Raw genomic sequence first — 26669 nt, forward strand, 5'->3', positions numbered from 1 at the left:
AATAATGTACAATATTATATCTCTCATGAATTTGCGGAATCGTCCACTAGACCAAACGACATTTAGGGTAAGTATATACGCGGGTAATGTCGACACCGTTTGACAAAAAAAATACATCACAATACTGTATACTATATACAGCATTAATACTATATTATAGCGAACTATATGGACATAGCTATATCATCGTATGATATCGTTAGCACCGACATTGCATTTACTCAATCGAAATCGCACCCGGCACGTATATAGCATTACGTACTACATAACACTGCGCGATTCAAATCGGATTAACGCGCGTCGCTTACGACGGTTAGGCGTTATTATTGTTATTGTTGTATTATTATAAATTATAATATTATTATTTATTACTACGGCCAATCGTCGATACACTATAATAATAATAAAATAGCCGTCGCACAGTTTTCGGTGGGGCGTGTGAGTGTGCGTGGATTAGTGGGACGAGGACATGAGGTTGTCGGACTCGTGCTCGGCGCCCGTAGCTCCGTAGTCCTCGCGGACCGTCAAAACCGAATTATTCGGTAACCTGAGACCACCGCCGGTGTAGCAGGCGGCACGTGTGCGCGCGGCGCGCCCGCGTGTGTGTTTGCGTGGTGCTGCAGCACGTGCGCGCTTGTCACCGAAAGAAAAACTTTTCCACGTTAATAACGCCATAATACCGACGATTGTCTCCGCCGGTCGAGGATTTCGAGAGCAGTGATCGTTTTGTCCTCGCAGGGGCGAGAAACAACAGTACTAATAATATTATTATTATATATTTTACGCACGTTACACGACTAGGGTGGGCGGTCGCGCGCCGGAGGATTGACATGTGAATCGCTATCGCTAAAACAATATATTATTGTAATACACGACTGGCGACCATTATATTTTGTGTGTATACGTCTTATATACCTATACAAACATTACAAACAATATCGTACAGTACGGTTCTAATTATTTAATCCCCGACCGCCCCGAGGATAAGTATTATTATTATTATTATTATTTTATCGTTATCCTTCACATCCGTCGCCGACTCGACTAATTTGTTTCAGTGGTTATAACGATTTATATAAAGAATTATAAACGAATTATAGCGAATTAAACAAACACATTATTAGTTAGCGCCGTCACTAAAATTGCTATTCAAATATTCAAACCAACATTTCGTAAAAACCAAATATTATAATTTATAAGGTGGGTGATCAAGAAATACTGCAGATTTCCAAACGCGTGCTACAAATATAAGGACCTTGCAGTGCGGGGGGAAGTGAGATATGACAATATATTATTTAAAAAGGTATTCGAGGACGTGATAAATCAACTGAGGTAAAAGAAAAAACCGTAAACAATAAACTAAAATTGAAAAGATATAAACATCGAGTGTAGATAATATAAACTATGTGACATGACTAACGTGTATACGAATTTATTAATGGAATTCTAAAAATTTAAATTGAAATATCTATAAAAAAACCCACAGAGATTATGTCAAAGTAAAGAAAAAATTACTGATACTAAAGTTGTAAAGAAAGTAAATAGGATGTAATAAAAGGAGTCAAGAGCTGGCGCAGGACTAGAAAAATAAACAAGATATATGGAGCGTTTGGACAGATGAAATAGATTGTGTAAGTTTGAACTATGTATTATATAAAACGTTCTAGTTTAGATGGTATAAAAAAAGAAAATTCTACATCCAGTATTTAAGAAGGCGTAGAAGAAGTCTGAAAGAACTATTTGTGGATATAATTACGTATTAATTATTAAAATCTTTATTTGCATTACGAACGACTATAATGGAAAAGGGTTTATACTTTATACACACCATAATCTATATAGTGATTGTAATACTATTAACGCTATTAAAATATAATCGTCACAGTTTTGTGTAAAAACATGTTAATCAAAATGCGTACACATGGTACATACACGATACACACCTCTTGATCTATGGAACATGCTCTCTTGGGAAATTAAGAAATGCATGTATACTGCGTTACTTACAATTAGCTTAATTTAATCATACCGTATATATATATATATATACCTATATACATTATACACACACATGAAGTCTGAGGGGAGTTGGTAGAACTTTATTTAAATTATCTACTCATTATCCTTTAGACAGTATTAAATTATCCACACATAACATATTTAAATTCAAATTAATGTGTTGTTCGAAACATCTATAATATTTATTTTACAATTAACGTAAGATAGAATATTATACATATCTACCTACATATTATTATAACGTGTTCATTTTGGTGGATTCGTTTCAAAACTATATTTTAAATTCAGATTAAGTTTAATAATATTATAGTGATTTTTTTTTTTTTAATGGTTAATTTTTCACGTTGTATTTAATTTGTCAACGTAATCGATACACGTACTTGAAAACCAACTCGATGTATATAATATTATAATGCGATTTTACATAATAAATTAGCGATAGGGAGAAAAAACAAGCAAAAAAAGTTGGCTGCGACAACCGCGTCACTGTGAGAGCGACCCTTCAGAGAACACCCCAGTGGCGGGTCTTTTGTTCAATTTCGGACAATCTGCTAACACAACAATTTTGAGAAAAAAAAGGGTAGCCTAGCCATAAGCCACATGAACATATATACGCGTATACGCCATCTGTTTAGTGGTTGGTACACGTACGGGTGTAATATAAATAAATAAAGCTTGTTGGTTTTTTTTTTAACACGAATGACCCGCAGGTATTGAACGAATGGATGGTTTTGGTTTTTTGTAAGGATCATGGTTAATCTTTTGACAAATTGCAGTAATTTACTTACCCTTCAGAAGAGAATGGAGTAAATATTGAATGATTGAATGTTGACGTTGCTACACTGATGGGTGGTCGGATTTGCGAAGGACTTAGGCTAGGCGTCGGTGAATCTGGCACCACAACGGTTCCATTCCTGAAACAAAAACCCCAAAAAAAAACTTTTTAAAATTCAATAATAAAAAATATACGCACGAAAACATTTCAAATATTCACGTCCTTAAATTATTTTTGTACTATGAAAAATGCAATCATTACTAGTGTTATTATCTTCATTGTCACTTGAGGAAAAAACGCGTGTCAGTGTATATACTTCTATCACCAGCCATTCGAATTGATTGTTTAATTGGCTCAATTACCAAGTATAATTTGAATTTATCTTCACTTAAACTGCATTACGATTTATTAACAACAATTGGACGCGTGGCATAACAAGCGCTACACACCATTTCGAATCGAATGAAATTAGCCAAGGACACTTGTCATTCGCTTTAATGGTATATTATTTTATGTATACAGCATCGTATAATAATATACTTATTACATAAAATAAAAAGGGGACTATTTTCATTTTTCAAACACTTCACACATTGACACTAGATAGTAGTTTATTGTCAAAATTTGAAACAAATTAAGTTTAACCACAATGTGTAAAATTTGTTCCATAACTAGGTACCTTCAAATTTGCGTGGAACTGATTATAACTTTTAATGAATGGTGCCGTTCTCACTGGTAAATAATATATATCAAACAGTATACGAGCCAAATCTAAACAATTTGGTAAAAAAGCAAATTACATTTAACTAAAGGGTGAATTTAAAATATATCATTATGATTTATGTTTGATTTCTAACATATATTACAATATATAAGTAGAGGTACCTACAAAACTATTATAATAATACGTGATTTCGTATATGATTTATACTTATATATAGTTTTTTAACCTATACAAGCCACAATACTTTAAATTGACCATCGCGTATAGATCTAATGAAAACAATTTAATAGACTTATGATATGTACCATGCGGGATGTATTTAAGATCATATTATTATTATTATTGTTAAAAATTATAATTATAATTATTATAACAACAATCTCGGTAATATGTGTTTTTTTTTAAACGGGAGGCAGACATTTAAAAGATAAAAATATTTTGTCGTAGGTATAGAAAAATAATCATTGCATTCGTAGTTTAGTAAACGAAACTTTTTCGAACTTCGGTCAAAACTATATAGCTCGATAGATTTCACCATATCCGACTACCGACTATATCCTTGCAACCCGACATGTGACAGACAACAAAATACTAAAAACTAACCCTGTTGGCGATGGTGACGTTGGCCTATCGTCTGGACCGCCGTTCATGCCACAGCTGGCAGGTGATTCGCTTCTGTCCGATATGTGAACAGTACTGGTACGTGCATCTTCGTCTGGCTCGCTGCCACTATGTCCATCGTCTCTCTGTTCGCCTTCTAATGCGTTAGCCTATACACAAGTAAGACGATAATGATTGTACAACACTACAATAGTATAAATGTACATGGGAAAAATAATAAATATTAAAATACAAACATTATTATTATCGAATGAATGAGTTTTTTTACAAGTCCGGCTAAAAAGAATTATCGTGTCGGTATATATTGTACTTGTTTTATTTTTCATTTTAAAACATAATATAATGGCAAAGTTATTTATGGTTGAAAAATGATCATCCGGAGGAAACTGTGGTAATACTGTCGTTTTTATTCGGTTTCATGATTTATGACCCGCGGGTCCGGTTAATAAATAATACATTACGTCCGCTGTGAAAACGAGCGTCGTAAAAAGAAGAAATGAAATAAATATGGCGCCGTCGACCATCTTGGTTAACTGTAAAGTCGGTTTTTTTTATTCTACAGTTCGCCCTTTTTTTATTTCCATTTTTCCTTCGTTTTTTTCATTTTTTAATGCTTGTTTGTTTTTTAAGCGACAACTGGAAACTATTTGCTTGACATTAACGAAAAAGCGTTAAGAGATTATTAACTGGCGACAATAAATCAGCGGGCGCGATGACAAGCGACTCGGGTGATAAATATATGAAGGAAAACCGCTGCTAACGCGCGTATAACGCCGTCGCGCAGTGTTCGGTTATACATTAAAAAGGGTTAAGATGACATCATCGTAACACCATAAATTTGGATATGCTCTACGTAAAACACCTGAGGCAAATTAAACTTAACGGATAAATCAAAAACCCCGTCATCTCCCTCCATTATATTTAGGTTCGTTTGCCGAAAGGGTTTTCTATAAATAAATAAATCTACACGCGGCGAACACAACATTCTGCACCAAGATTTGTGGCTGAAACCTCTTATTGTTATTGCATATTGTCTGATGTTGCATTTGGTCATATTTCTCAAAAGATATATATCTTACTGGGGGCTTTTCGAATATTATATGTATCATAAAATGCGTGTTTTTATGACAAACGGCCGAAAGCTTGAAAGTTTGTCGTTCTCGTTTTTGAACGAGACAACGTGATGTGCTAACAATATATTGTATAATAAATTATATACTCTGAACATTATTATTTGCCTACATTTTTGTTACCGTCAAACATAAAACTTTTAAGATATAGGTACCTATTACCTAAGTAACTCGTCAAAATTCGCCACAGTGAAAGTTTAATGTTTTTTTTCTTTTTAATTATTATGAATTAACATACTTTTGTGGACGGTGAATGTTGCATATCTTTAGCCATATGATCCAGCTGTTCTTGCAGTGAACCAGTCCTATCGTGTTCTTCTCGTTTTCGTTGCTCTTCTTTCAGGCGTTCGGCTTTTCTCCATTTCGCTCTACGATTTTGGAACCAGACCTACAGACCAAAAAAAAAAAAAATTTAAAACATGTTATATCATAATTTATAATTCGTAATCATTTTAAATTTTAGTAGTATACGGCGTCTATACCTAAAGGTCTAGCAATAATACACACGCAAATTATTAAAATTATTGATAATTATTGCACGTAGCAACAGAAACACTTATCGGTATATTATAATATTCTAAATTTCAATATAATTGTACAACAAGAAACCTGTATAATATGTATGGTAAATACACTAATAATCAATATTCGACATTTTGACGTTAAAAGCCCCTTTTCTAAAATTTCATAAAGTATATTGAAGATATTTATTCTCTTTTTATTTTTCCTATTCCGTCAGCTGCCGAATCGAGAAACATTGCTTAATAAATAAACGTCCACAAACCACACGCACGACGTCAAGGAGCCATCATTTGGTTTGTGTTGTCTTGTTCGCTCGCGGGGCTTTTTATTCCACTCTCCGGCTGTTTAAAACTTTGCCGGTTATTGTTACTGAAACCGCGCGAATACCCCGCACTCAGGGCCCTAGCGGCACAGCCTCTTCCACGAGTATAACCCATTTGGGAATCAAAATGCGCGGCTGTCAAATAAACATCAATAACACCAACGGGGTCGTGGTATCAATTCGTTAAGTGACGTAGAGTCCGCGCCGAAGCCACAAGAGACCCCCAAAGAACCCTTGAAATTTTTTTTTTTAAGCATATCTCGCGTGCAACGCCACCGTGTGTGTAAGTAAAGTAAGGAGTATGCCTTCAGGAAACGGCATGTATCTATGCTTGACACGAGAGGGAACGAATGTAGTTTTATTCGTCTGTGTTTAGTGCTTTGTTTCCAAGTGCGACTCTTACTTTGCCCGTGTTATACCACGCGGTCGAGTGCGTGAGCCTGCAGGAGCGTTTGAAAAATTACCCGTCGAAACAGACATAATTTGTACATAAGTTCTAGTTTTAACGAACAACTACTGCAGATTTTCAGTTGCTGAGATTAAATGCTATTTTCGAATGGAAATTCCAGCAGGTCGAGGGTAACAATTTGTTTTTATTATAAATGTTAAACCGAGGGACAAAGAACAACCGGGAGACGTAAATTGAGATAGAGGAAACATTGTAATCTTATTATATACCTACTATAGTATTTTTAAATTGAGAATTTAAAACATTTTTTGAAAAAAAGGCATATTAGGTATATACCTTGATAAATACCTACACTTCTTTGTGCAGGTTTTAATTGGAATTTACAAAATTATAATGGAAGTATAATTCAAATCATACAATTTTAATGCATTATACGTTTGTAATTAAAATGCTCTGTTTTTTCTATTAAAGTATTAAAATTTAAATCATTCAAATCCTGCAAAAAAAAAAAAATAATAATAGTAATAATAATAATGATAAAACGCGAGGATTTAAGAAATGTAATTAAAATTCGTATTTTGTTAACGCGTATATTCACAAAAACGATTTTATTATGTAACACGCATATAATAGGTACAATCGTTTTTGTAATATTAATACATTTTTCGAATAATTAACCATGCAATTTGATATTTTTATGCTTATCAATTTAAAAACTTTAAAAAAGATATAAACGAAACATATATTTCAACGTACAGAGCATATTACATCAATGTATGTTGCGTACATATGAAAAATAATTTTAAAAAGGAAATCACAAAACGGATATATTACATAACCGAATTCTCTAAGGATTTTGTGGTCTCTTTAGGTGTACCGTATGTGCTGCATCGCACGAGACATTAATGGTTCGAGACAAGTAAAACTATATTGACATTTGGGTAGCCTATTAGCTGTCGGATTACATTGAAATCGAAAATCACCCCTAGGCTCCCTTAACCCTCGTTGGTTAAAAAAAAAAGAACCCTAATATTTTATGTCTGCTTTTCCGCAGAGGTAAGATTTACACTCGAAATAATTCTAAAGATAAATTTATATATTTATACGCGTATATATAGTTTGGATGAGGTTGACTTTTTCAATTTTATTTCACAAATCACCTGTGTTATTGCGTAATACCTATATTATACAGATGATTTTATTTTAACGTGTTATTCACCAATAATTGCCTGATAATTAACTATAAACCCTATACACTTTATATAACCTTATCCACCCAATTAATTTTATGTAAGTATTAAAGTACATTTATACAAGTATTTTAATATATATTAATAAACAGAATTTTGAATTGGTAGAAATTAACATAGTTTTGGAAATATATTATAACGTCCGGTATTAATATAGGTACACTGGCTTAAAATGAATATTTGAGTACCTATGTATTATACGTTATTAGATTACGATTATTGAGTTAAGCTTTAAAATACCATTAAATATTCAAAGTGTGTTCATTCTGGTGTTTTAGAATCAATAAATTGTTTATTGATTCCGATTTAATATTAAAATTAAGTACATTTGAAGTTAAAATAATATGTGAACCAAAAATGTATACCTATTATTTTATTTATTTATTTTATGTCACATTATATTTTTAATTATATTTGTATTTAAGTTTGGTTTTTAGTAACAAATTTACATTATTTTGGTATAGGAACTTCATTATTTTATTCTTTTGATACCTACATTTTCAAAAATAAAAATAATTGTATTATTTTTAATATGTTTTTGCAAATATTTTTGTCATTTGAAAAAAAAATTGAAGATTCAAAACTATGTATAGTGACAATATTTTATTTATTAGTATGTTACAATATAATATTATAAAAATTATAATTTATAATATTTTAATTCGTATTCTTATCATAATAAAAATGCTTGGAATGTATTTTTTAATTAGACACAAAACAATCTTGGAGTAATATTATACCTAATTAATACATTTTTTAATACAATTTTAAAATGTACCTATACAAATTATTTACAGATCATGCAATCTGTTGAAGTAAAGTTTCAACGATTATTATATTTGTAGTTTTATGTTTTGGTTTATATAAATTAGCTATGTGCTTTTAAACTAACTACTAGGTTGATAGAAACTGAGAAGTGAGAGGTATAAATTCAATTGTATAATAAAACATACTTACTTATGTAAAGCCTTATTAAAAAAAAACAATAAAGAAAGCTTCTCTTTAGAACAGCTTGAAGGCAGGAAGCCTTAACATTATTATTAATTATCATTATTTTGTGTTGCACTGAGACAGGGGTCTGTGATGGAGTGTCCAACACTAATTGACGGCCGACGACCTCCCAGACGTCAAAACAATGCCTCCAATTACTGGTTGTGTTAGTTTCAAGGGTCAGCAGAAAAAAAGTGTTTTTGATAATTATATTTTTGCAAGACAAAAGATGGAAATTCTCTGCTTAAATAATTAATGAGGAAAATAACGTTTTTTCGTAGCATGTGCATATTAATTGTTATTCAGATGTACTTAGAGATTTATTTTAAATTTAATCTCACTTTAGGAATTTATATCTCGAGGATAGGAATGTTTTTAAAATTCAATTTTCTGCTCGAAAGTCGTAGTCTATAATAAATTACACAGTTGGTATACGTAGTTCGTTTAAGTTGCATAGATTATAATAATATATTCGAAAAATAATAACAGATTCAACTTTAAACATTTCGATAACCGTAATTTTACAATTTCTTAAGTTTAGTTACCAACTTGGTTTGGTTCTAAAAAATACAGACAGAGAAAGTTTATTGCATAAATCTATAATGTATCGAAAACCGTAAAATGAGTAGTTGTTTATATTTCTGTAATTGATTAAACATTAAAATAATAAAATCTAACGAGTTGATTAGGTATAATGACTAGTTTTTAAATTGGCACCGCAAAGAAATGTTAATAACTTACATAAAAATAATAATGAACGTTATATAATTTCTTGACTTTTAATTTGTATTCGTATTTTTATCTGCTTATATATGTTTTCTCGTTGAAACTTATCTTGCACTTATAAATAATACTCGTCGACACATTCTTGCTTTTGTTTTTATTTTAGACCTAGTAGGTATCAAAGTTTAAATACGATTAGCTCAATAATTGAATTATACATCGATCATTTGTGGCAGACGTGCCCAACGCGTTTATAATGAAACAGAGTATATTATTTAATTGAGAGAGCGGAGTTTTTAGCCTTCAGCATAGGTTGATGCGTACACTTTTCCGCAAATTATAATTATATAAAAATATAAAAATAAAGGTTTAAAAGTTCGTCATATTATTTATTACATCAGTGATTTTATTAAGTTAACCCCTTAAGTGTATTCAATGGCGGCCAAAGCCGACGCGTTACCATAGCAACTGAACCGTCTTACTTATTATGGCGGCGTCGTTTGCTATGTTAAAAATAAAGAGATAAACGATGAGATATTTGCTTTCGTATCGAATTAAATGCCACAAGCCCACAAAGGCATAAAATGTTACATCCGTAGGATAATTGAAATTTATTAGGATTAATATAGTATATGTAATATGTATGGTGGTATATAGTTTTTTATGGTGAAAATAATTATTTTTATGTTTCTATAATGTCTTTCTTAGCTTCTTCGTTGATATTATTTGCTTAAAAAGCGTTGTTTCATCAGTTTCAGTATTCATTAATGTTGTTGAAATATTTATTATACAATGATGTATACCATAGTATTATACATATATTATATCAATATGGTATGTTGTTTTAAATAATACCTGAACACGAGCTTCAGTCAATTGAATTTTAGCTGCTAAATCTTCCCTTGTAAATACATCTGGGTAGTGAGTCTGAGCGAATGCCGTTTCCAGTTCTTCGAGCTAAAATAATACGAATAAGAAACATTTATTTTTATGATAATTGGTTGTAAGACAGTGTAACGTTTGTAACATAATTTAATACATTTTGCAATTCTAAGTTTTATAAGAAAAAAGTTCTAAGAACGTGTTGCAATTTTGTCAAAGCTCATTCATAATATTGTTAAACTGCGTACGATACGTACGATACCATAAGAAAACACAATTTCCTCAAAGTGCCTATTAAATTAAAAATTAAGATATAGGTAACTTTAATTTTAAAATTAAATCCTACCAATTGATTATATTTTTAAATTTCACGTTAATCTTTATTTAAATTTAAAACGAAACAAAAAAATTTCATACAGTTTATATTTAACTAAAACAATTAATAGATAAGTAATTAAAAATGCATATCATACAGACAATATTTTTTTAAATTTGTGATTGTTTATATTATAAATAATATTTTAGATGTATCCATAATTCATAGTATCATATTAGATATCATGTCATACGATAATAGGTTTAAAGATATGGGGGCTAAATGATGATTTTAAAATTATATAGTAAATAATATTTTTATAAAGCCTTTTAAATAATTAGCCGAAAGTAAATATTACTTTAGTTATATATTTATTTGTCCTATAACCATTATTAAGGATTATTATCCTTCAACAAGTTTATCAACCCAGAAAATACTTGTTAACATTTTGTTTTATCAACATTTTCAAAAACATCTTCGGCTTAATAATTTATTGTATAAGGAGTAGTTTTTATTAAAAAAAAAATTTTCATCGCCACGCCACACTTCTTAAATTGCATAAAAAAATCTTATTATCTGCAATCTGGTTTGGTTCTAAAAATAAAAAATAAAAATTTTTTTAAATGCAATAGGAAGTGATCATGTCTGACAAAAATCGGTGTGTATACTCATAGTGTACACCTACTAAGTATATATCGATTACTTTTATATATAAATATTATTGTATGGAACTATAAACAATAAACATTTCAATTTATGAATAGTACCTATAACGTGGTAAGAAACTAAGAATGCATAATTTGTTATGACAACACAATATAAATATTTTTTATTATCTACACTATAAAAAAAATTTCAAGAACAAATATACGACATACCTGTTGTAGTGTAAATGTAGTTCGGTTCCTTCTTTGTTTACGCCTAACAAATGAATCATCATGTATTGCAGGGTGATACGAATAACTAGTGTCTAAAATATAACATAACCGATGATTTTAATTAGCTATAGCATATTATATTCACATGAGTCTATATTAAGATATTACATAGTATTATTAATTAACAAGCTTCGTTATAAAGTAGATGAAGTATAGCTAAGTAAGTGCACAACTGCATAAGATTTGTGATTTAGTTTTTTTTTCTACAAATATCAATACAATTTTATTTGTTGGGTAAAAAAGCTTGAAAATTTAATACAAGGCTCCTACTATATTGTTACAATGACATTTGAAAAATATTAAAAATCCTTAGTCACAGTTTTTATTTATAAGCATTTACAGTTCAAATATTGACAAAATACGAACAAATTTATTAATTAATTAGCAAATTATTTTGAGTTGAGAATTCATAAAAATTTTTCTTTTTAAATCTAAGATTTGAAAATGTAATACAAGATTATCCATAAGTTCGTCTACCTTTATCAAAAAAAAAATGTCTTCCAGAAAGTAAAATTAAATTTTTATGAGCGTTTGAAATTCATATTTTTACAACATTTGATATTCACTCGATTTCTCATGTAACGATTTTCTTTTTTTATTGTAATTAAAAAACTGTAGATACTTGAAAATTTCACTGAATGTTTGTATTAGCAATTTGTATACACCATACAATTTTGAAAATAATTTGACTCTTTTTGAGCTTTTTGACCATTTAAAATTTTAATTCTATTCTATGAATATCAATAAAAATGTATTTGTTGGGTAAAAAACCGTGAAAATTTAATGCAATGCTCCTGATATAATGTTACAATAGCAGTTGAAAAATATTAAAAATACATAGGCACAATTTTTTTTTGTAAGCATTTAAAGTTCGAATTTTCACAACATTTATCAAATTTAAAATTTAATAATTATTTTGTAGTTGAATATTTATAAAATGTTCAACTTTTATAGCTAAGGATTGAAAATTTAAAACAAAGTTCCACGTAAATATGCTATATATAAATTATTTTATTCACAATAATATCATCAAATATACCTGGTAATATCATAGGCTAACTGACCGTTTTCGCTCAGTACCGTTTTTCTTATACAATGATATTATATCATTGAATTCAAATTTAAAACCATTCATTACAGTGACCCACTTGTAACCTACTGTACAGCAGAGCGACATCCACTTACCATCCTTTTTACTCTTGTAATTTCTCACTATTTTTGGGCAAATTACAGAAATATGAACATAAATTGTAATCTATAAATATGATAGGTACCTATAGGTACCTGCGTCCTGCACCATTACTGGATAATAAAATGTTCTATATAATTTTCTAATAATAATTATTTCAACATTTTCAATATAAAGTATCGAATTTAGCACAAAGAGAAAAAATAGAATGTATAATTTAGTATTTAAATTGAAATTTTAAAAATATCTTTTACACTGCACGACTGCACTATTGGTTGTGTTAGTAAAAACACTAATATGTAGGTTCATTTTTTAATAATAATTTTAAATTATCGATTTACTATTTAACCTATATGATGAATCAAATTGTAATTTTAGTATTTTATTTTAATTAAATTGGGATTTGGTAACTAAATACCAATTTATTATTATAAATAAAGTGTGATGATGGAATTGACTGTTAGGGGGTTTGATTTTAGGTTTACCTATAGTGTTTGAATATTGGTTTATTGCCATAAAAGAGTATTCAGGAAAAATGAACACATAATTATTATCTACCAAAAACCTAAAAATTATATTTTTCCTGTAATAAAATTAAAAATTTGTTGACATATTTTATTAGGATTATCATTTTTTCATAGTCGAGTATTAATTAAGCAGCTGTATTTGTTAATTTTTTTATTCAAATAATTTAACTAAGTACACAAACAATTTATTTTTATTATTTTTTAATGAAATTAACTTTAACTTTTTTTTATAAATAAGGTGGAAACGAATGACCGGATATAATTTACTATTTGTAATTTACAAATATCAAGGGATCGTGAAAACATTAGTTAGGTTGTAAATCAATGAACCTACCTACTCTCCCTTACTTATGCTGTACGTGACTGATGGTGTAAAACTGAAAACGTAGTTAAAGGTCCGTCCCGCCCAGACAAAACTAGAGTAGGTGGGTTAGAGAAGAGGAATTGCAAAAGGGACTGGGATGATGGTATCCCAGTAAAAGCTATCGTCGCCTAACAACGTTTAACTCCTAAGTGAATCATGGAACAAGACGCCGAGCAGGACCGAGAAGTCCCGAGGGGCTTCGGGACGGATTCTATCCGGAATTTAATTAAGGAGGAATGAACCTAATTACGGATCAAGGGTAGCGGGTTTAGGGGGGGGGGGCAGTGGGTTTCCTTCAGGATTGCATTATGGAAATTTTCGTTAGCTGCGCCTTTGAAATATTCATACACAGCTCGGTCTGGCACCGGCGTAATGAGCCATAATGGTTTTTCGGCAAAGTGGTGGATATATAGTACCTAAACATTGGAATTACCAAAAGGGCGCTTACGTAGGTACTACAGGATAATCAAATATAACTATGCTATCATGAAGTTATTGATGGTTAATATAACTGATCAGGTTTACACAATAGTTCGAAAATTACAATTTAAAGGTTATAATCGTTATTAATATTTTATGGTAAGTACCTACACAATAGTTGTAATAATTACATTACCTACTTATATGGTTATAGTTGACAGTGATCGTTTATCACTTGTATATTTATAACTTATAAGTGTTATTAGAGAATAAATCAATAGGTACATAAAAGATTATGTATACCCATATTAATTTATAAGAAATATATTTTATAATATATATAGGTACAAGATTTTTATAACTTATAATGTATTAACTATTAATTTAATTTCTAACACAATTTGATTATACAAACGCGTTATCCACCTAATGTATCATGTATATATGTACTTTTTTTGTGGGTGCCATGTAAACATTGAATTTCCCATTAATATTTAGCCAAGGTTGCGATCAAAGTGTGCAGAAGGTCCCTAATTTCTGACCCTTCATAACTACATAAACACTCGTGAACATTGATGTACGTAATCTTATTTTTCGCATTCTATATATACTCAATCTATATATTTGTTCCCTAGTAGCAAAAAATCCCCTTTTCAGATACGACCTCAACGCGTATCATTGATTAATCACGTTACACTCCGTCAGAACACCCGAAATACCAATCGAATCGGACGGGCCAGTGCTTAAATACAAATTGTTGGGCCGTCAGACAGATGGGCGCCAATTACCCAGCACTGTGGTCCATTATGCACTACCAGCAACCGGCCTCTTGGACCCAAGGGACGGAAGAAATATAATAACTCTCGAACACACACTATCGGGTTACCGTGGTTTTATTTTATTTATATTTATTATTATTATTATTTTCTTTTTAATCGTACGCGAGGCAGTTTGATATTATTTTAAAAGCTATGTATTGGGATTTTTTTTCTGTAAAATGGGAGTTACGGTTTTTTAAGAACAAACCAAATCGGCTTTAAAACCACCCGTTCTCTCCATGGAAATCGGCTTAAACCGAATTATAACATTACCAGTCACGACGTTGCGAACTCTTCCCGGGAACCGGGGTGCACGTAGTACAAAAGTTTATCAATATAGCTTTTATTTTTCCGTCTTTTATTCGCATACAAAAACCCGTGACTGACAATATTGCGGAACTTTTACGGAAATTCAAGCACCGTGAAAACAAGCTTTCGGAAATTGAAACTTAAATTTTTAACCACGTTGTGGATCTTTGAGCCCCGGCAGAAAACTTTCAAAACAAAGAATTAAGCCTCGTTATTATTATTGCATACATAGGGACGCCGGTAATGGAGGATAATCCAGACTCATTATTCATGGAAAAATTTTCATTTCCGGAATTAAATTACCGGGTTATGCGGTCGTGTCTGTATAGTGTATTTTTTAGAAGCAAAAAGATTATGTTGAAGTTCGCTGTACAATATTATTACGTTGTTAAACCTAGATTTAATGCCGCTATTTTAATGCAGTAAATTCACCATCGCCGCTATATTATATAAAAGCTTATAATAAATGCAATTAAAAATAAATTGAAGATACCATTGATAGTAATTAAGGGAAAACTTACTCTGGGAAAACAATAGATGAAATATATATATAGACATATCATTATATAGCAAACAGAAAAAAATAATGACAATGTATCTACCTAAACTCAAAAAAAAAAGGGGCTCGATCCAAAATATCCTAAAATGCACTTTGATTCAATACAAAACTACTGTAGTTTAATCTATAATATACAAAATATGATCCGTTTGTTGTACACTCGTATATTTATTGTTCGCTCGTATGATGTAATAAATAACATATAATATAGGTACAAATGCCAAATATATTGTGTAGGTATAAGTAGGGGCTCCAAACATATAGATATGATTACAGTCAATTTACATTTATTCGAGTCTTATATATATATATGTTTAATGATCATTTAATTGTGGTTAATATAGAGCGTACGCTACTGTGGGATTGATACTTACATGGATGCGAGGACGAAAACGGATAGTCGATTGATGGTATCCGTGTCGATGGTGTAGGGTGTAATGGGGGCGCTGGGCAATGATAGCAGAACATTCCGCCAGCTGCTCCTGCAAAATATGGAAACAGTGAATTTGTTAATTTTTTAATCACCAGTTGGTTATAGACATATTGTTATACAAAATATTAATTCTTCTATTAAACAAATAAATATTGATCATTGCGAACCTAAATATAATAATTATTTATACCGATATGTGCAAGATCAATTAGGTACGTTTTAGTTTATAGAATCGACTATGATATAATTATTAAACTACGAAAATTATTAAGAGAACGGTTCAGGCACATTCATCGTCTCTGTCTTAAGCAGTTACACACACAGTATAACATACTAATTTTTAAGCGAGTTATTAGTAAATCAAATATAAAATTGAAAAAACCATACAATATTTGAAAATTAAAATATTGAAAATGTCCGACTCGAGTAGGTACATTGATAATGCTATTGTCTTTAAGTTTGGTTGCAGGTAAACTTACACTCTTATATTAAAAACGAAAAACTGTATTGGAAATGTGATACGTAAATTTAAAATTGTATGTGTGCAAGAAACTGTATAGGGACAACGAATTCGTGTGTTCTCTTAATTAAAATTAATTAAGACTTAGATGGCTGCCGTCTAAACAAAATATAAAAACCAAGCATGAATTATGTCATTATAGAATATTTTATTCTTAGATACATAGAAGATAGAACTATAATAGAAGTCAACATATACCAAAATTTGTGTTTCTGAAATAACGTTTAAAAATATAGTTGTATACTTGCATTATAAAATGTATAGAAAATAGCATAGAAAATAGTATACTTCTATTTCTATAATTGATTTCAATCGTTACATAACTTACATAGGAGGCATATTGCACATAGCTATGTTAATAAGTACTAATATGATATCTGTTTTTTATACTCATACCGTAACACACAATACTAATTGAAATAAATTGAATATCGGTTAACCACATCTACTACATAATACAGTATACTAGAATAAGATGCTATAGTAATAGTAAATTCGTTTATTTCTCGCGTTTAAAAACTTGCAACAAAAAGTTGACGTTGTGCTAATTAAGTAGGTTAATTTTTATATTTTGCTCTCAAAGTTCATATTATTATGTGTAAATTACTTAAATTATTAATTTCATTTGACGCAAATAATTAATGAGTTGTTTTCTGTATTATATTTTTTAATAATTTTTGAAAAACGGTATTTAGTCGTCTTACAACCAGTTTCTGTCGGCTACAAAATAAACATATATGTATATTGTATATATTATATTTAGGTGAACCACTTTTTAAATGTTTGCCAATATGATTTTTGCGAACATTCAAATTGTTAACACAACAGTGGCAGCATGCGCGACCGTCATACTTGCCCGTCGTCCTTCGTCGCTATATTAAATCAAATTCCAATAAAACTTGAACGTGCGTGTCGATTTGTTTTCCGCTTAATTAGGACGGATCCATTTAAATTAATTTAGCCAATTTATACGTCTGTTATCGTTTCCCTTATGCACTAATTAACCAACGTACAGGGCTAGTGTTAATTATTTGTAATATATGGGACCTAATAGAAACCCATCACCCGTATATTACAATTATTATACGAATACAATACGCCTTCCCCTCTAAATTCCGCTTTTACCCTCCCCGCGACCGCCACCCACCCATAAGTTAGAATACTTAAGCCGACCAGGGCCTAATTGAAATTAAAAGGGTACACACTATATATACCGTTCTCCCGTTGTTATTGCCCATTTAAATTAGTGCACACATAGCCTACACCGACTTCGTTAAATTAATTAAAAGACATCTATTTCGCAGATGTTAGGACGTGCAATTGCACAATCAACTGGTGCTTCCTACACGCGTATAACGCAGAACCGTACACACTTACTGAATCCACACGGTTTTCGCATTGTATCATACAGTCGTCCCTATAAATATTATACCTATACAAGGTGTTCCATTTAAGTGTCTACACTCTACAGTCATTATTTCAAAAAGTTTCGACTTTTTTGAAAATATTATTTTTACATAATTTTATTTCATTTAAAAACAACATTTTTGCATTTTTATCTCATATAGCTAAATAGAATGTTTTTTGGAGTACTTCGACACATAAAAATAAAATTTCGAAGTTTATATTATAGCTATCTGATTAGTTATAAATAGATATTTTAAGTTTAAATTGGTGAAACATAGAGGGCCAACATTTTGCGGGTACCCGCTGTGCCACTCTTCTCCACTTATTTAAGCTTCAAATACTTATAATTAATTAACTAACATAATACAGTGGCCGAGAAAACCTAAAACCCATTGGCAGTAAACATTTACTCGGTGTATTAAATTCACACGTTTAAATTTTTTAATGTAGACTCATCCAATTAATAAATGAATTGTTTAATTGGTGAACATAATACCTATTTATCATTTGATATAGGGTTCATTAGAATCGGAGTTTATAACCACTATTATGTCTATTAAACAATTACGTAAATAATACAATGATCTAAATATTATATAGTAATCAACACTTTGTTTATAACTCGGTTATATAGAAAGAGTTATAAAATTCTGACTGAAAACAATTGTTAATATAACAAAAAGGGTAACACAGTAGGTACAAAATATTCTATAGGTACTATAATATCTGAGACAGAACACGTAGATGAAATACAATTTATCAATTAATTATTTCGTGGGTCAGTTCCACTAAGTGCCAACTCATCCTTATTTGAAATATGACATTAATATTATATGTTACGGATCGTAAATTATTATGAACCACGTATGTATTACATGTCTTAGATAAATTAACAAGACAAAGTTATAGGTACAAACATTATTTGATTATTTTTTTTTACAAAAAAAAACGGTGATTTTAATTTATTTCATAATAGGGGATAAAAAAATAGCTGTAAGTAAATTTGAAGCTAAGCGTCAATTTTGATTATATTATACGCATTAGACGAGCAATAATGGATGATAATAAGATGACCATTTCGTTTGTTTGAAAAATTAGTTTTGGATAACGTTATCAATGTTATCATAAATCACAAGCGTTTTATTGTCGGAATCCGAACAATGTACTCGTATGCGCAAGTTTAATAAACGATTAGAAAATTATTATACCTAATACAATAATACGGGAAGATTCATCAATAGCGTTTATAAATTATAATTTATGACAATCACAAAGGTGGAACTGTCCGGTACAACGAGAAAACGTCAATAAAAGTAAATAATCACTGTATCTAATAATGTCACTGAATATGAATGATAATAATTCTTGACGACATTATTGGAATATTATATTACGGCGGTCGATATAGAGTATGATGTTTACAAAAATCACAAAGGTCACGGCGTGTCCGCTTTTTGTTCGCGTAATAAATCGGGCAAACGTCCCAATTTAGGGGTTTGGGAAAGAGGAGGGCGGATAACTGTTACCTAAACAGACGCATTATTTTAAACAGAGTCGACCTTGGGGTGGGTGCGTACTGTACATCGGTGTATAATATAAATATTATATAATATATAGTTGGTAAGGGCGTGACGAGTCTAGAGTATTAAACAATATTTTAGTAATTTTACACTGGAAATACATTTAAATATGTCATATATTTCGGATACCCTCTATACATCCTTTAGGTTTGCGAAAAAAAGTCCCAGAAAAAGTGTAGAAATACCTACCTACTTATTCTTGTTAGGTTGTTATTTTGTATTTTAATATTATTATTTGATAGAACTGGTTAGGTTAGTGTATAATGTAAAATACTCGTTCATGACGTACATTTGTCATATTATACTCATATCCAAATCCAAAACATTATCTACCATAGCTGGCGTCTCTTTTGATTCTATAATTAGTACACAACAATTTCCCTACAACATTTACATTTTTAACATCCGTAAATCATAATATAATGCTTAAGACAAAAATTTAATTAAATTGTTTTAATTTAAATTTTATAAGCTATTGGCTGTATATTATATACTTTACTATTATATACTAGGTATATTACTTTTTATAACATACATTAAAAATACGGATTTTTCTGATTGTATACGCTTTTTTTTTTTTTTTTTTTTTTTTTTTTATTGAGTAACCCGCGGCAACATAGGCCATTGGGTGTGGGGAGGGTACTGTAGGTTTTATATTGGGTAGGTTTGGTAGGTTTTATATTGGGTAGGTTGGTACACGTGTGTGTTGTGTTTGGCAGAATTTCTAATGGGGCACCCGTAGGTTTCTGCCGTGCCCCGGGGTGGGGGGATGGCGGCACTTGTTCTCCGGACACCGTGACTTGCCCGAAGAAAAATGCCGCCCAGTGGCCGGGAGTCGAACCCGCGACTGCCAGCGCCGCAGTCGACGCGTTAGACCGCTCGGCCACCTCGTCCCCCGTATACGCTTTTTACTGTAATTTATTATTATAATATTATTTTTACAATGGTTTACTATTAATAAATTAAATTAAATACAATTATTAACTATTACTACGCTATTATTACTAATTTACTATAGCGCCTATACTATATGTATTAAATACTTTTTTTACCGGGACTTTTTTGTTCTTATAGATTCTTACAATATACAAGAAGGCTATATAATATTAAGCATATAACTATATAAGTATTTATAGTGTAATAACGGTTTTGGCGTGTAGGTACCTAATATAATATACCTACATCCGAGTATCCGACACGATGTTTGTCGCAGCGCATGTTATACCGAGAAGCTACCCGAGTACGTGACCGTTGTGCACAAGTCTCGGGGCCCCGTCGCTCGTTAATGCTGTACAGGTACACCACGCGCAGTATATACGTATAAAAGGTCGGATCGGATTCTATAGGTGAATTATTGTCGTCACCCGTTCACCCGTTGACCGTTTGCTGTAAGCCTATATATATATATAAGTAGTATGTGTACAATAACGTTCGTTTTCAAACGGAGGTGCCGATTTGTACTCTTGATTGTGATTTTTACACCGGATGCCAACAAAGGTGCGTCATCTCTTTATACGATATATGTATATAAATAAAGCATTATAGCGTATTATACAGTGTTGAAGTGTTGACGATTTGATCGAAATGTCTTCTTTTATTTATCCAGAGTATAACTTACGTACGATATGGGTGACTGCCACAATGATTATATTATTATAACATTATTTTTGTTTTGCTCGATGATTTCAACAGCTTCCACAGATTTAATTCGTACTCCGATCACGTGTTTTTCCACTTCGTTTTGCAATCATCGAAACGAAATGGGAACTTGAGTCTTAATATTATGAATCGATCCATGTTTCGACAGAATTATATTATGTACCTACATGCGTTTCTATTATAACAAAGTTACGGTACCAAATTTGATGAAGTACCTCCATTGGGGCATGGGAGGCTTCTTCACTCTGTTATTTCCATATCATTGTTTCATTTTAATTATCATCATCAAATAAGCGTATTCTTCAAACTTTGAACAGATTGCCTAATAAAGAATTTTAAAGGAAAAAAATGCTACCAAATAAAATGGCTGAACTATTGAATTGTTGATGTGTTCGTATTTCAAATGTGTTAATGGTATTCATATGAATAAATGTAATTTAAGACTAATACGTTTTTATGATGATATTTAATATGCGATCAAAACATTCATTACAACAAAATAATATCTACGGAATTTCGTTGGATGAGAATTATTGCAATACTAACGTTTCTTATGAAAGTCAAACATTTTAAATATAATACCTTATAAATTATTTAAAATAGATTAAATTATGCTTGTTTTGTATTAAGATCCATCAGCCAAATAAGAATTTAAGATTATCATTGTGGATTTATATTGTAATTTAAAACTGTCATAGGTGATAAAAAAATTAGTATTATATTTTTCAACAAAAAAGAACTTAAATCTATTTAAAGTAAAATTGTTCAATACTTTAAATAGACAAAGGTTAGGTCTAATTGCAGACATAAAATAAATGAAATGTTTAATTTAATAGTCATAAAATAACCTTTTAAAATTTTTATTAATTTTTGTAAGACTTTACTAAAATATTCAATATTTATAAAACGGGTTTTTCGCTGCACGTGACTGAGATCGAGTTGCAAATTATATTAAAATGTAACGAAATAAGTTTAAACCAAATTTTGGTAAAACGATATGAAATTACTTTAGGATGTTCATTGGTTTTAACAAGATAATAAAGTTTTAAATACCTAATTAATAAATTACCTAATACCTATTAAAAGACATTTATTAAATTTAACTATCATATAATATGAACATTTTCGGATCTAGAATAAAGTCATTTTTAGTATCAGAGAAATTTAATAATTTAAAACGCGTTTAATGCGTCTTTACGTTCGTTACTTAATTGAATGTAATGTGTTAATTAAACAAATGTCATTTCATATGTAATATCATTTAAACACCAAGACTATTATATAGATGACGTCTATAGTTATAAAACGAATCTTTTAAGACGATAATATAATATAGCGTATTAATAAATTGACTTGATTATTACAACAAAATGTTCTCTTAAATTTAATATATAATTTCTGTAATAGATAGTAATAATACGCTAATACTATAATAATATGTATGTATATTGTATACACAATAATGGATAATTAATAGATATGATGATTGATGATTATTTTTATTAATCTTTTCAATAGACTAAATTCGAATTTCATTATTCTTTTAATAACGCTAAACTACTTTAAGTAACTGGTAAATTAATAAAATTAACCCATTATGTTATTCTTTGATAATTAAAAACGTAATTTAGCGTCATTGAGTATAAACTATTGCATATATTATGTTTGGTTCACAAACTATTTCGGTTTGATTTAGTTTTATTTCTTTTTAATTACCTATATAAAGGAACATTTTAAAATTTTGTGTTAAATTAATAAAATTCGTAACACGGTTGAGTTATTATGTATTTTATTGTCTGACATCTGCAATCGCTGATATGAATTTATATTAAAATGTTATTAAAATATATATACATATTACATATAATATTTACATGTATAAATTACAGTTATTTTACGTTATCAATAAAAATCCACATGGCCGCATTTGAAATAAACCGCCGAAAATGTAGAAAAAATGAGATGACGACGAAAACTGGGTTTCTGTGCGTATATTTATTATATAGTGCCATTGAGTATATATTGTAAAATTTATACTCAATGATAGTGCTTATACAAACCAAATCGGTGTCATCATCGCCGGTAGATGAGAAGTCGGTCGAATGGGATTGCGTGATTTACGAAAGCTCTGCACCGGATGAAGAGTAACGTGGCAAAGCGTATAATATATACGTAAACAAACGACTTACCCTTGCTCAAAAATGGTTTAATTTTTGATGGATCGTTTCCCCTCTGTGCCGTAGTCGTGTGTCAGCGTGTGGTGGGTACGGTGCGGGGTACGTCGTTGCCGGTAACGCGATAACGGAGGAAAGGACCTTCTCCTTCGGGACCACGCGGACCGGTCGTATACCGAAGAACTCGCCGTCTCCTATCTCCGGCGAAGAAGTCGAACGATGACGAGATCGACGGGATCTAAGGGACCGACGTTACTCGCGAGATGTAATACGCGAACGGCAGAAAATAATAGTACACAGTAATATTATATTGTGTTAGCGGTCGGGCAGGTTGAGTGAACGCTGCAGCGGGTGACTGTGACGCTGACGAGCGGATACCGGCCGGCAGTGCGGTGTATGTAGTACGACGAGCGACGTCGGCGATCCGGGATCCCGTTGTCGTTCGGACTGATAAGGAAGCGTGTTTGGCACATCGCTCGGTCCCGTCGGCCGAAGTCGAAAGGCCGCGCGCGCGTCCTGGTGGGCGTGGTGCACGGCGGTCCCTTCGGCGAGATACCGGGCAGGCACCGCAGCACCCGCCCACGTCACCGCCGCCGCCCGCCGCCACGGACACCGACACCGCTGCCTCACTGCAGCAGTCACCTCTCTTACGATTACTATCGTATTATTCATATTATTAATTAATATAGAAATACGCGTATAATATCGTCGCGGTCGTCGCGTTTTAATTATTATAATAAAACATAATATTATACCTAACCATCGAGTCCGGCAACGTAGGTATATAGGTACTATATTGTTAGGCAAAATAGGCATATTATATAATTATTATATCCACCCGTTTAAGTCGGCGAGACGCTCGAATACCACTGCCTCTGCTGCATGCCCGCGGGGACCTTATGTCTACCGCTACAGTCTGCAGGGACTTTTAAGTTTTTTAGAATATTGTTTCCCTATATATCAGATCCAAAATAATTATAATTTACATATATACTAAGTATTATGGGTAGTACGTATCTATACCTATGTACCCACTACCCAGTATCAAAATTGTTAAGTATTTTCAAATCATGAATGCATTAAATCGAATTTTTGCACATTGGCTACCAGGGTGGCTGAGTTGCACTTACTGCAGCAAGTTACACGCAAAATTAGTTGAACAATCACAATTTTTTTAAGAGTTGTCATTTTTACGGGCAACGAAGTGTATAGGGATCATTTAGTATAGTTGTATATAATTTTAAGACTAATAATTGAAAATAACTATATAGGTAATAATATATAGTAATAGGTTATACAATAGGCAGGGGTTTATAGGTCAATCGGGAAATCGGGAATGTTCCCAATGCCGGCATTGGTATTACAATAAATTAGTATAAAAAATGATAAAAAAAAGTTTTTTTATAAAATTCTCATAGAAATATTATTACAATATTTTGAGACCATAGTGAATTCATGTAAATGAATAAATATTTATGCAATAATGGGTATTACAAATGTAATATGGGGGGGGGGGGGGGGTTAAAAAAGTTTTATTTGTGGTTCAAGAGCTGGTTTGATTCATATGGGTTATTGGTTTGGGGGGGGGGGGGGGCTTAATCAAAATGCCTCTAGAGTCTAGACCACTTAAACTTTTACAAAGAAAAATTATTAAGATATATGTTTAAGTAAAAATACTTTAATAGTTTCAACTAAAGATAACGTTAAGTTATTACTTATTAGTTATTAGACATGTTACCATATATGAGTCTGTATACATATAAGAAAATAATTATTTTATATTTAATTCAAAACTTTGAATCCTTTCTGGATATGAAAAATGTAATAGTTAAAGATAAAATAAGAAGTTTAATATTAGAATAGAGTATTATACAAAAGCGTTAGTCAAAAAATCATAGACCATTTAGGTCCAAAAAACTACAACTTAATGCCTATAAAGTATAAATATAAAAAAGACATATTATATATACCAATGGAAATCGAATAACTATATTTCAATTGGGTGTAAGCAACCATAGTTATTATAATATAGTCTATACCCTATAATAGTGTGTCTAAGAAGTATCCAGTTTAGGTAAATAATTAAGTATGTGTATAATAATTAGGTCATAGGCGTTGTGTGATTTCGATAGAAATAATATTGGCACACTTTTCCGTCACCTTGGCACACAGTCATCACAGATGCGAATACGACCGCGACGTCTGTTATTATATTGTTTTGCATTTAAGTAATATTTGCTAGTGTTATAATAAATATATAAGTATAAGTATATAGGTACCTATATATTTTATACATAAAGCAATAATATTATGCTCAGGTGGATCGGTTTCGTTCATGCACCTATCATATTATAATATAGTAATATGTAATATGTATAATATGTATGCAAAACTAAACGTAAACTTTTTACGATCCATGATGGTTTCTCAGAGCTTGCAGATTGCCTTAAAAAATCTAGCTATATCCTAGTTATCAGTTATATACTAGATATGTACCTACATAATATCATGTATTATAATATACTATGTATTTTGGATGTAGTTAAATATTGTACCTACCTATTTTGTTTATAACAACGGCGACGTGACGTTAATAAAAACACGAATGGGGGCATCGCTTTATCGCCACGGTTTAATTATTTTTTATTTTTTAAACAGCTTCATTCTGTGTACAAAATATGTACAATGTATACAATGAATTTATATTTTACTCAATGATATTATCAATATCCGTACAGTAAATATATTATGTTTGGGTATTTACAATGACTAGGTACTTAGTTTCGTCATCTGCTATCATGTACTGCATCCAACGTTAAACCCGCGTAATGTCATCGCTAAACGGATAATACGCACCATTGCACCAACATGGTTATACAATACTTATGTGTTAAATTTATATAACATATTTTATCATATCTATAAATAATATAATATATATAATATATCATCTGCTCACTGCTGTATCAGATAAGTTAAATAAAATAATTGATATAATAATAAATACACTCAAATTCAGCACTTTAAACTTATCTACAAAAACCTCAGTTTTCCAATAAAAACGCAAATGCACTAGAACACGCAAAACG

The 26669-nt window shown here is 31.0% G+C and overlaps 2 protein-coding genes across 2 annotated transcripts in view; one reads left to right on the plus strand and one right to left on the minus strand.

The window, feature by feature from the left end:
• The window catches only part of LOC132946908 (paired mesoderm homeobox protein 2B), a 41801-nt gene extending 17749 nt beyond the window's left edge, over positions 1-24052 (minus strand). Inside the window, exons 1-7 of the mRNA XM_061017028.1 lie at positions 23596-24052; positions 16182-16289; positions 11562-11653; positions 10341-10442; positions 5508-5657; positions 4122-4288; positions 2808-2933 (exon numbers count right to left, since the gene is read on the minus strand). Of these exons, the coding sequence (XP_060873011.1) occupies positions 2808-2933; positions 4122-4288; positions 5508-5657; positions 10341-10442; positions 11562-11653; positions 16182-16275 (731 nt within the window). The 5' untranslated portion in view covers positions 16276-16289; positions 23596-24052. The remainder of the gene's footprint in view (positions 1-2807; positions 2934-4121; positions 4289-5507; positions 5658-10340; positions 10443-11561; positions 11654-16181; positions 16290-23595) is intronic.
• The window catches only part of LOC132946907 (cGMP-dependent protein kinase, isozyme 2 forms cD4/T1/T3A/T3B), a 168893-nt gene that overhangs the window by 8656 nt on the left and 133568 nt on the right, over positions 1-26669 (plus strand). The window lies entirely within an intron of this gene.

Source organism: Metopolophium dirhodum, chromosome 6 (assembly GCF_019925205.1).
Source record: "Metopolophium dirhodum isolate CAU chromosome 6, ASM1992520v1, whole genome shotgun sequence".
In the NCBI taxonomy this organism is placed as follows: Eukaryota; Metazoa; Arthropoda; class Insecta; order Hemiptera; family Aphididae; genus Metopolophium; species Metopolophium dirhodum.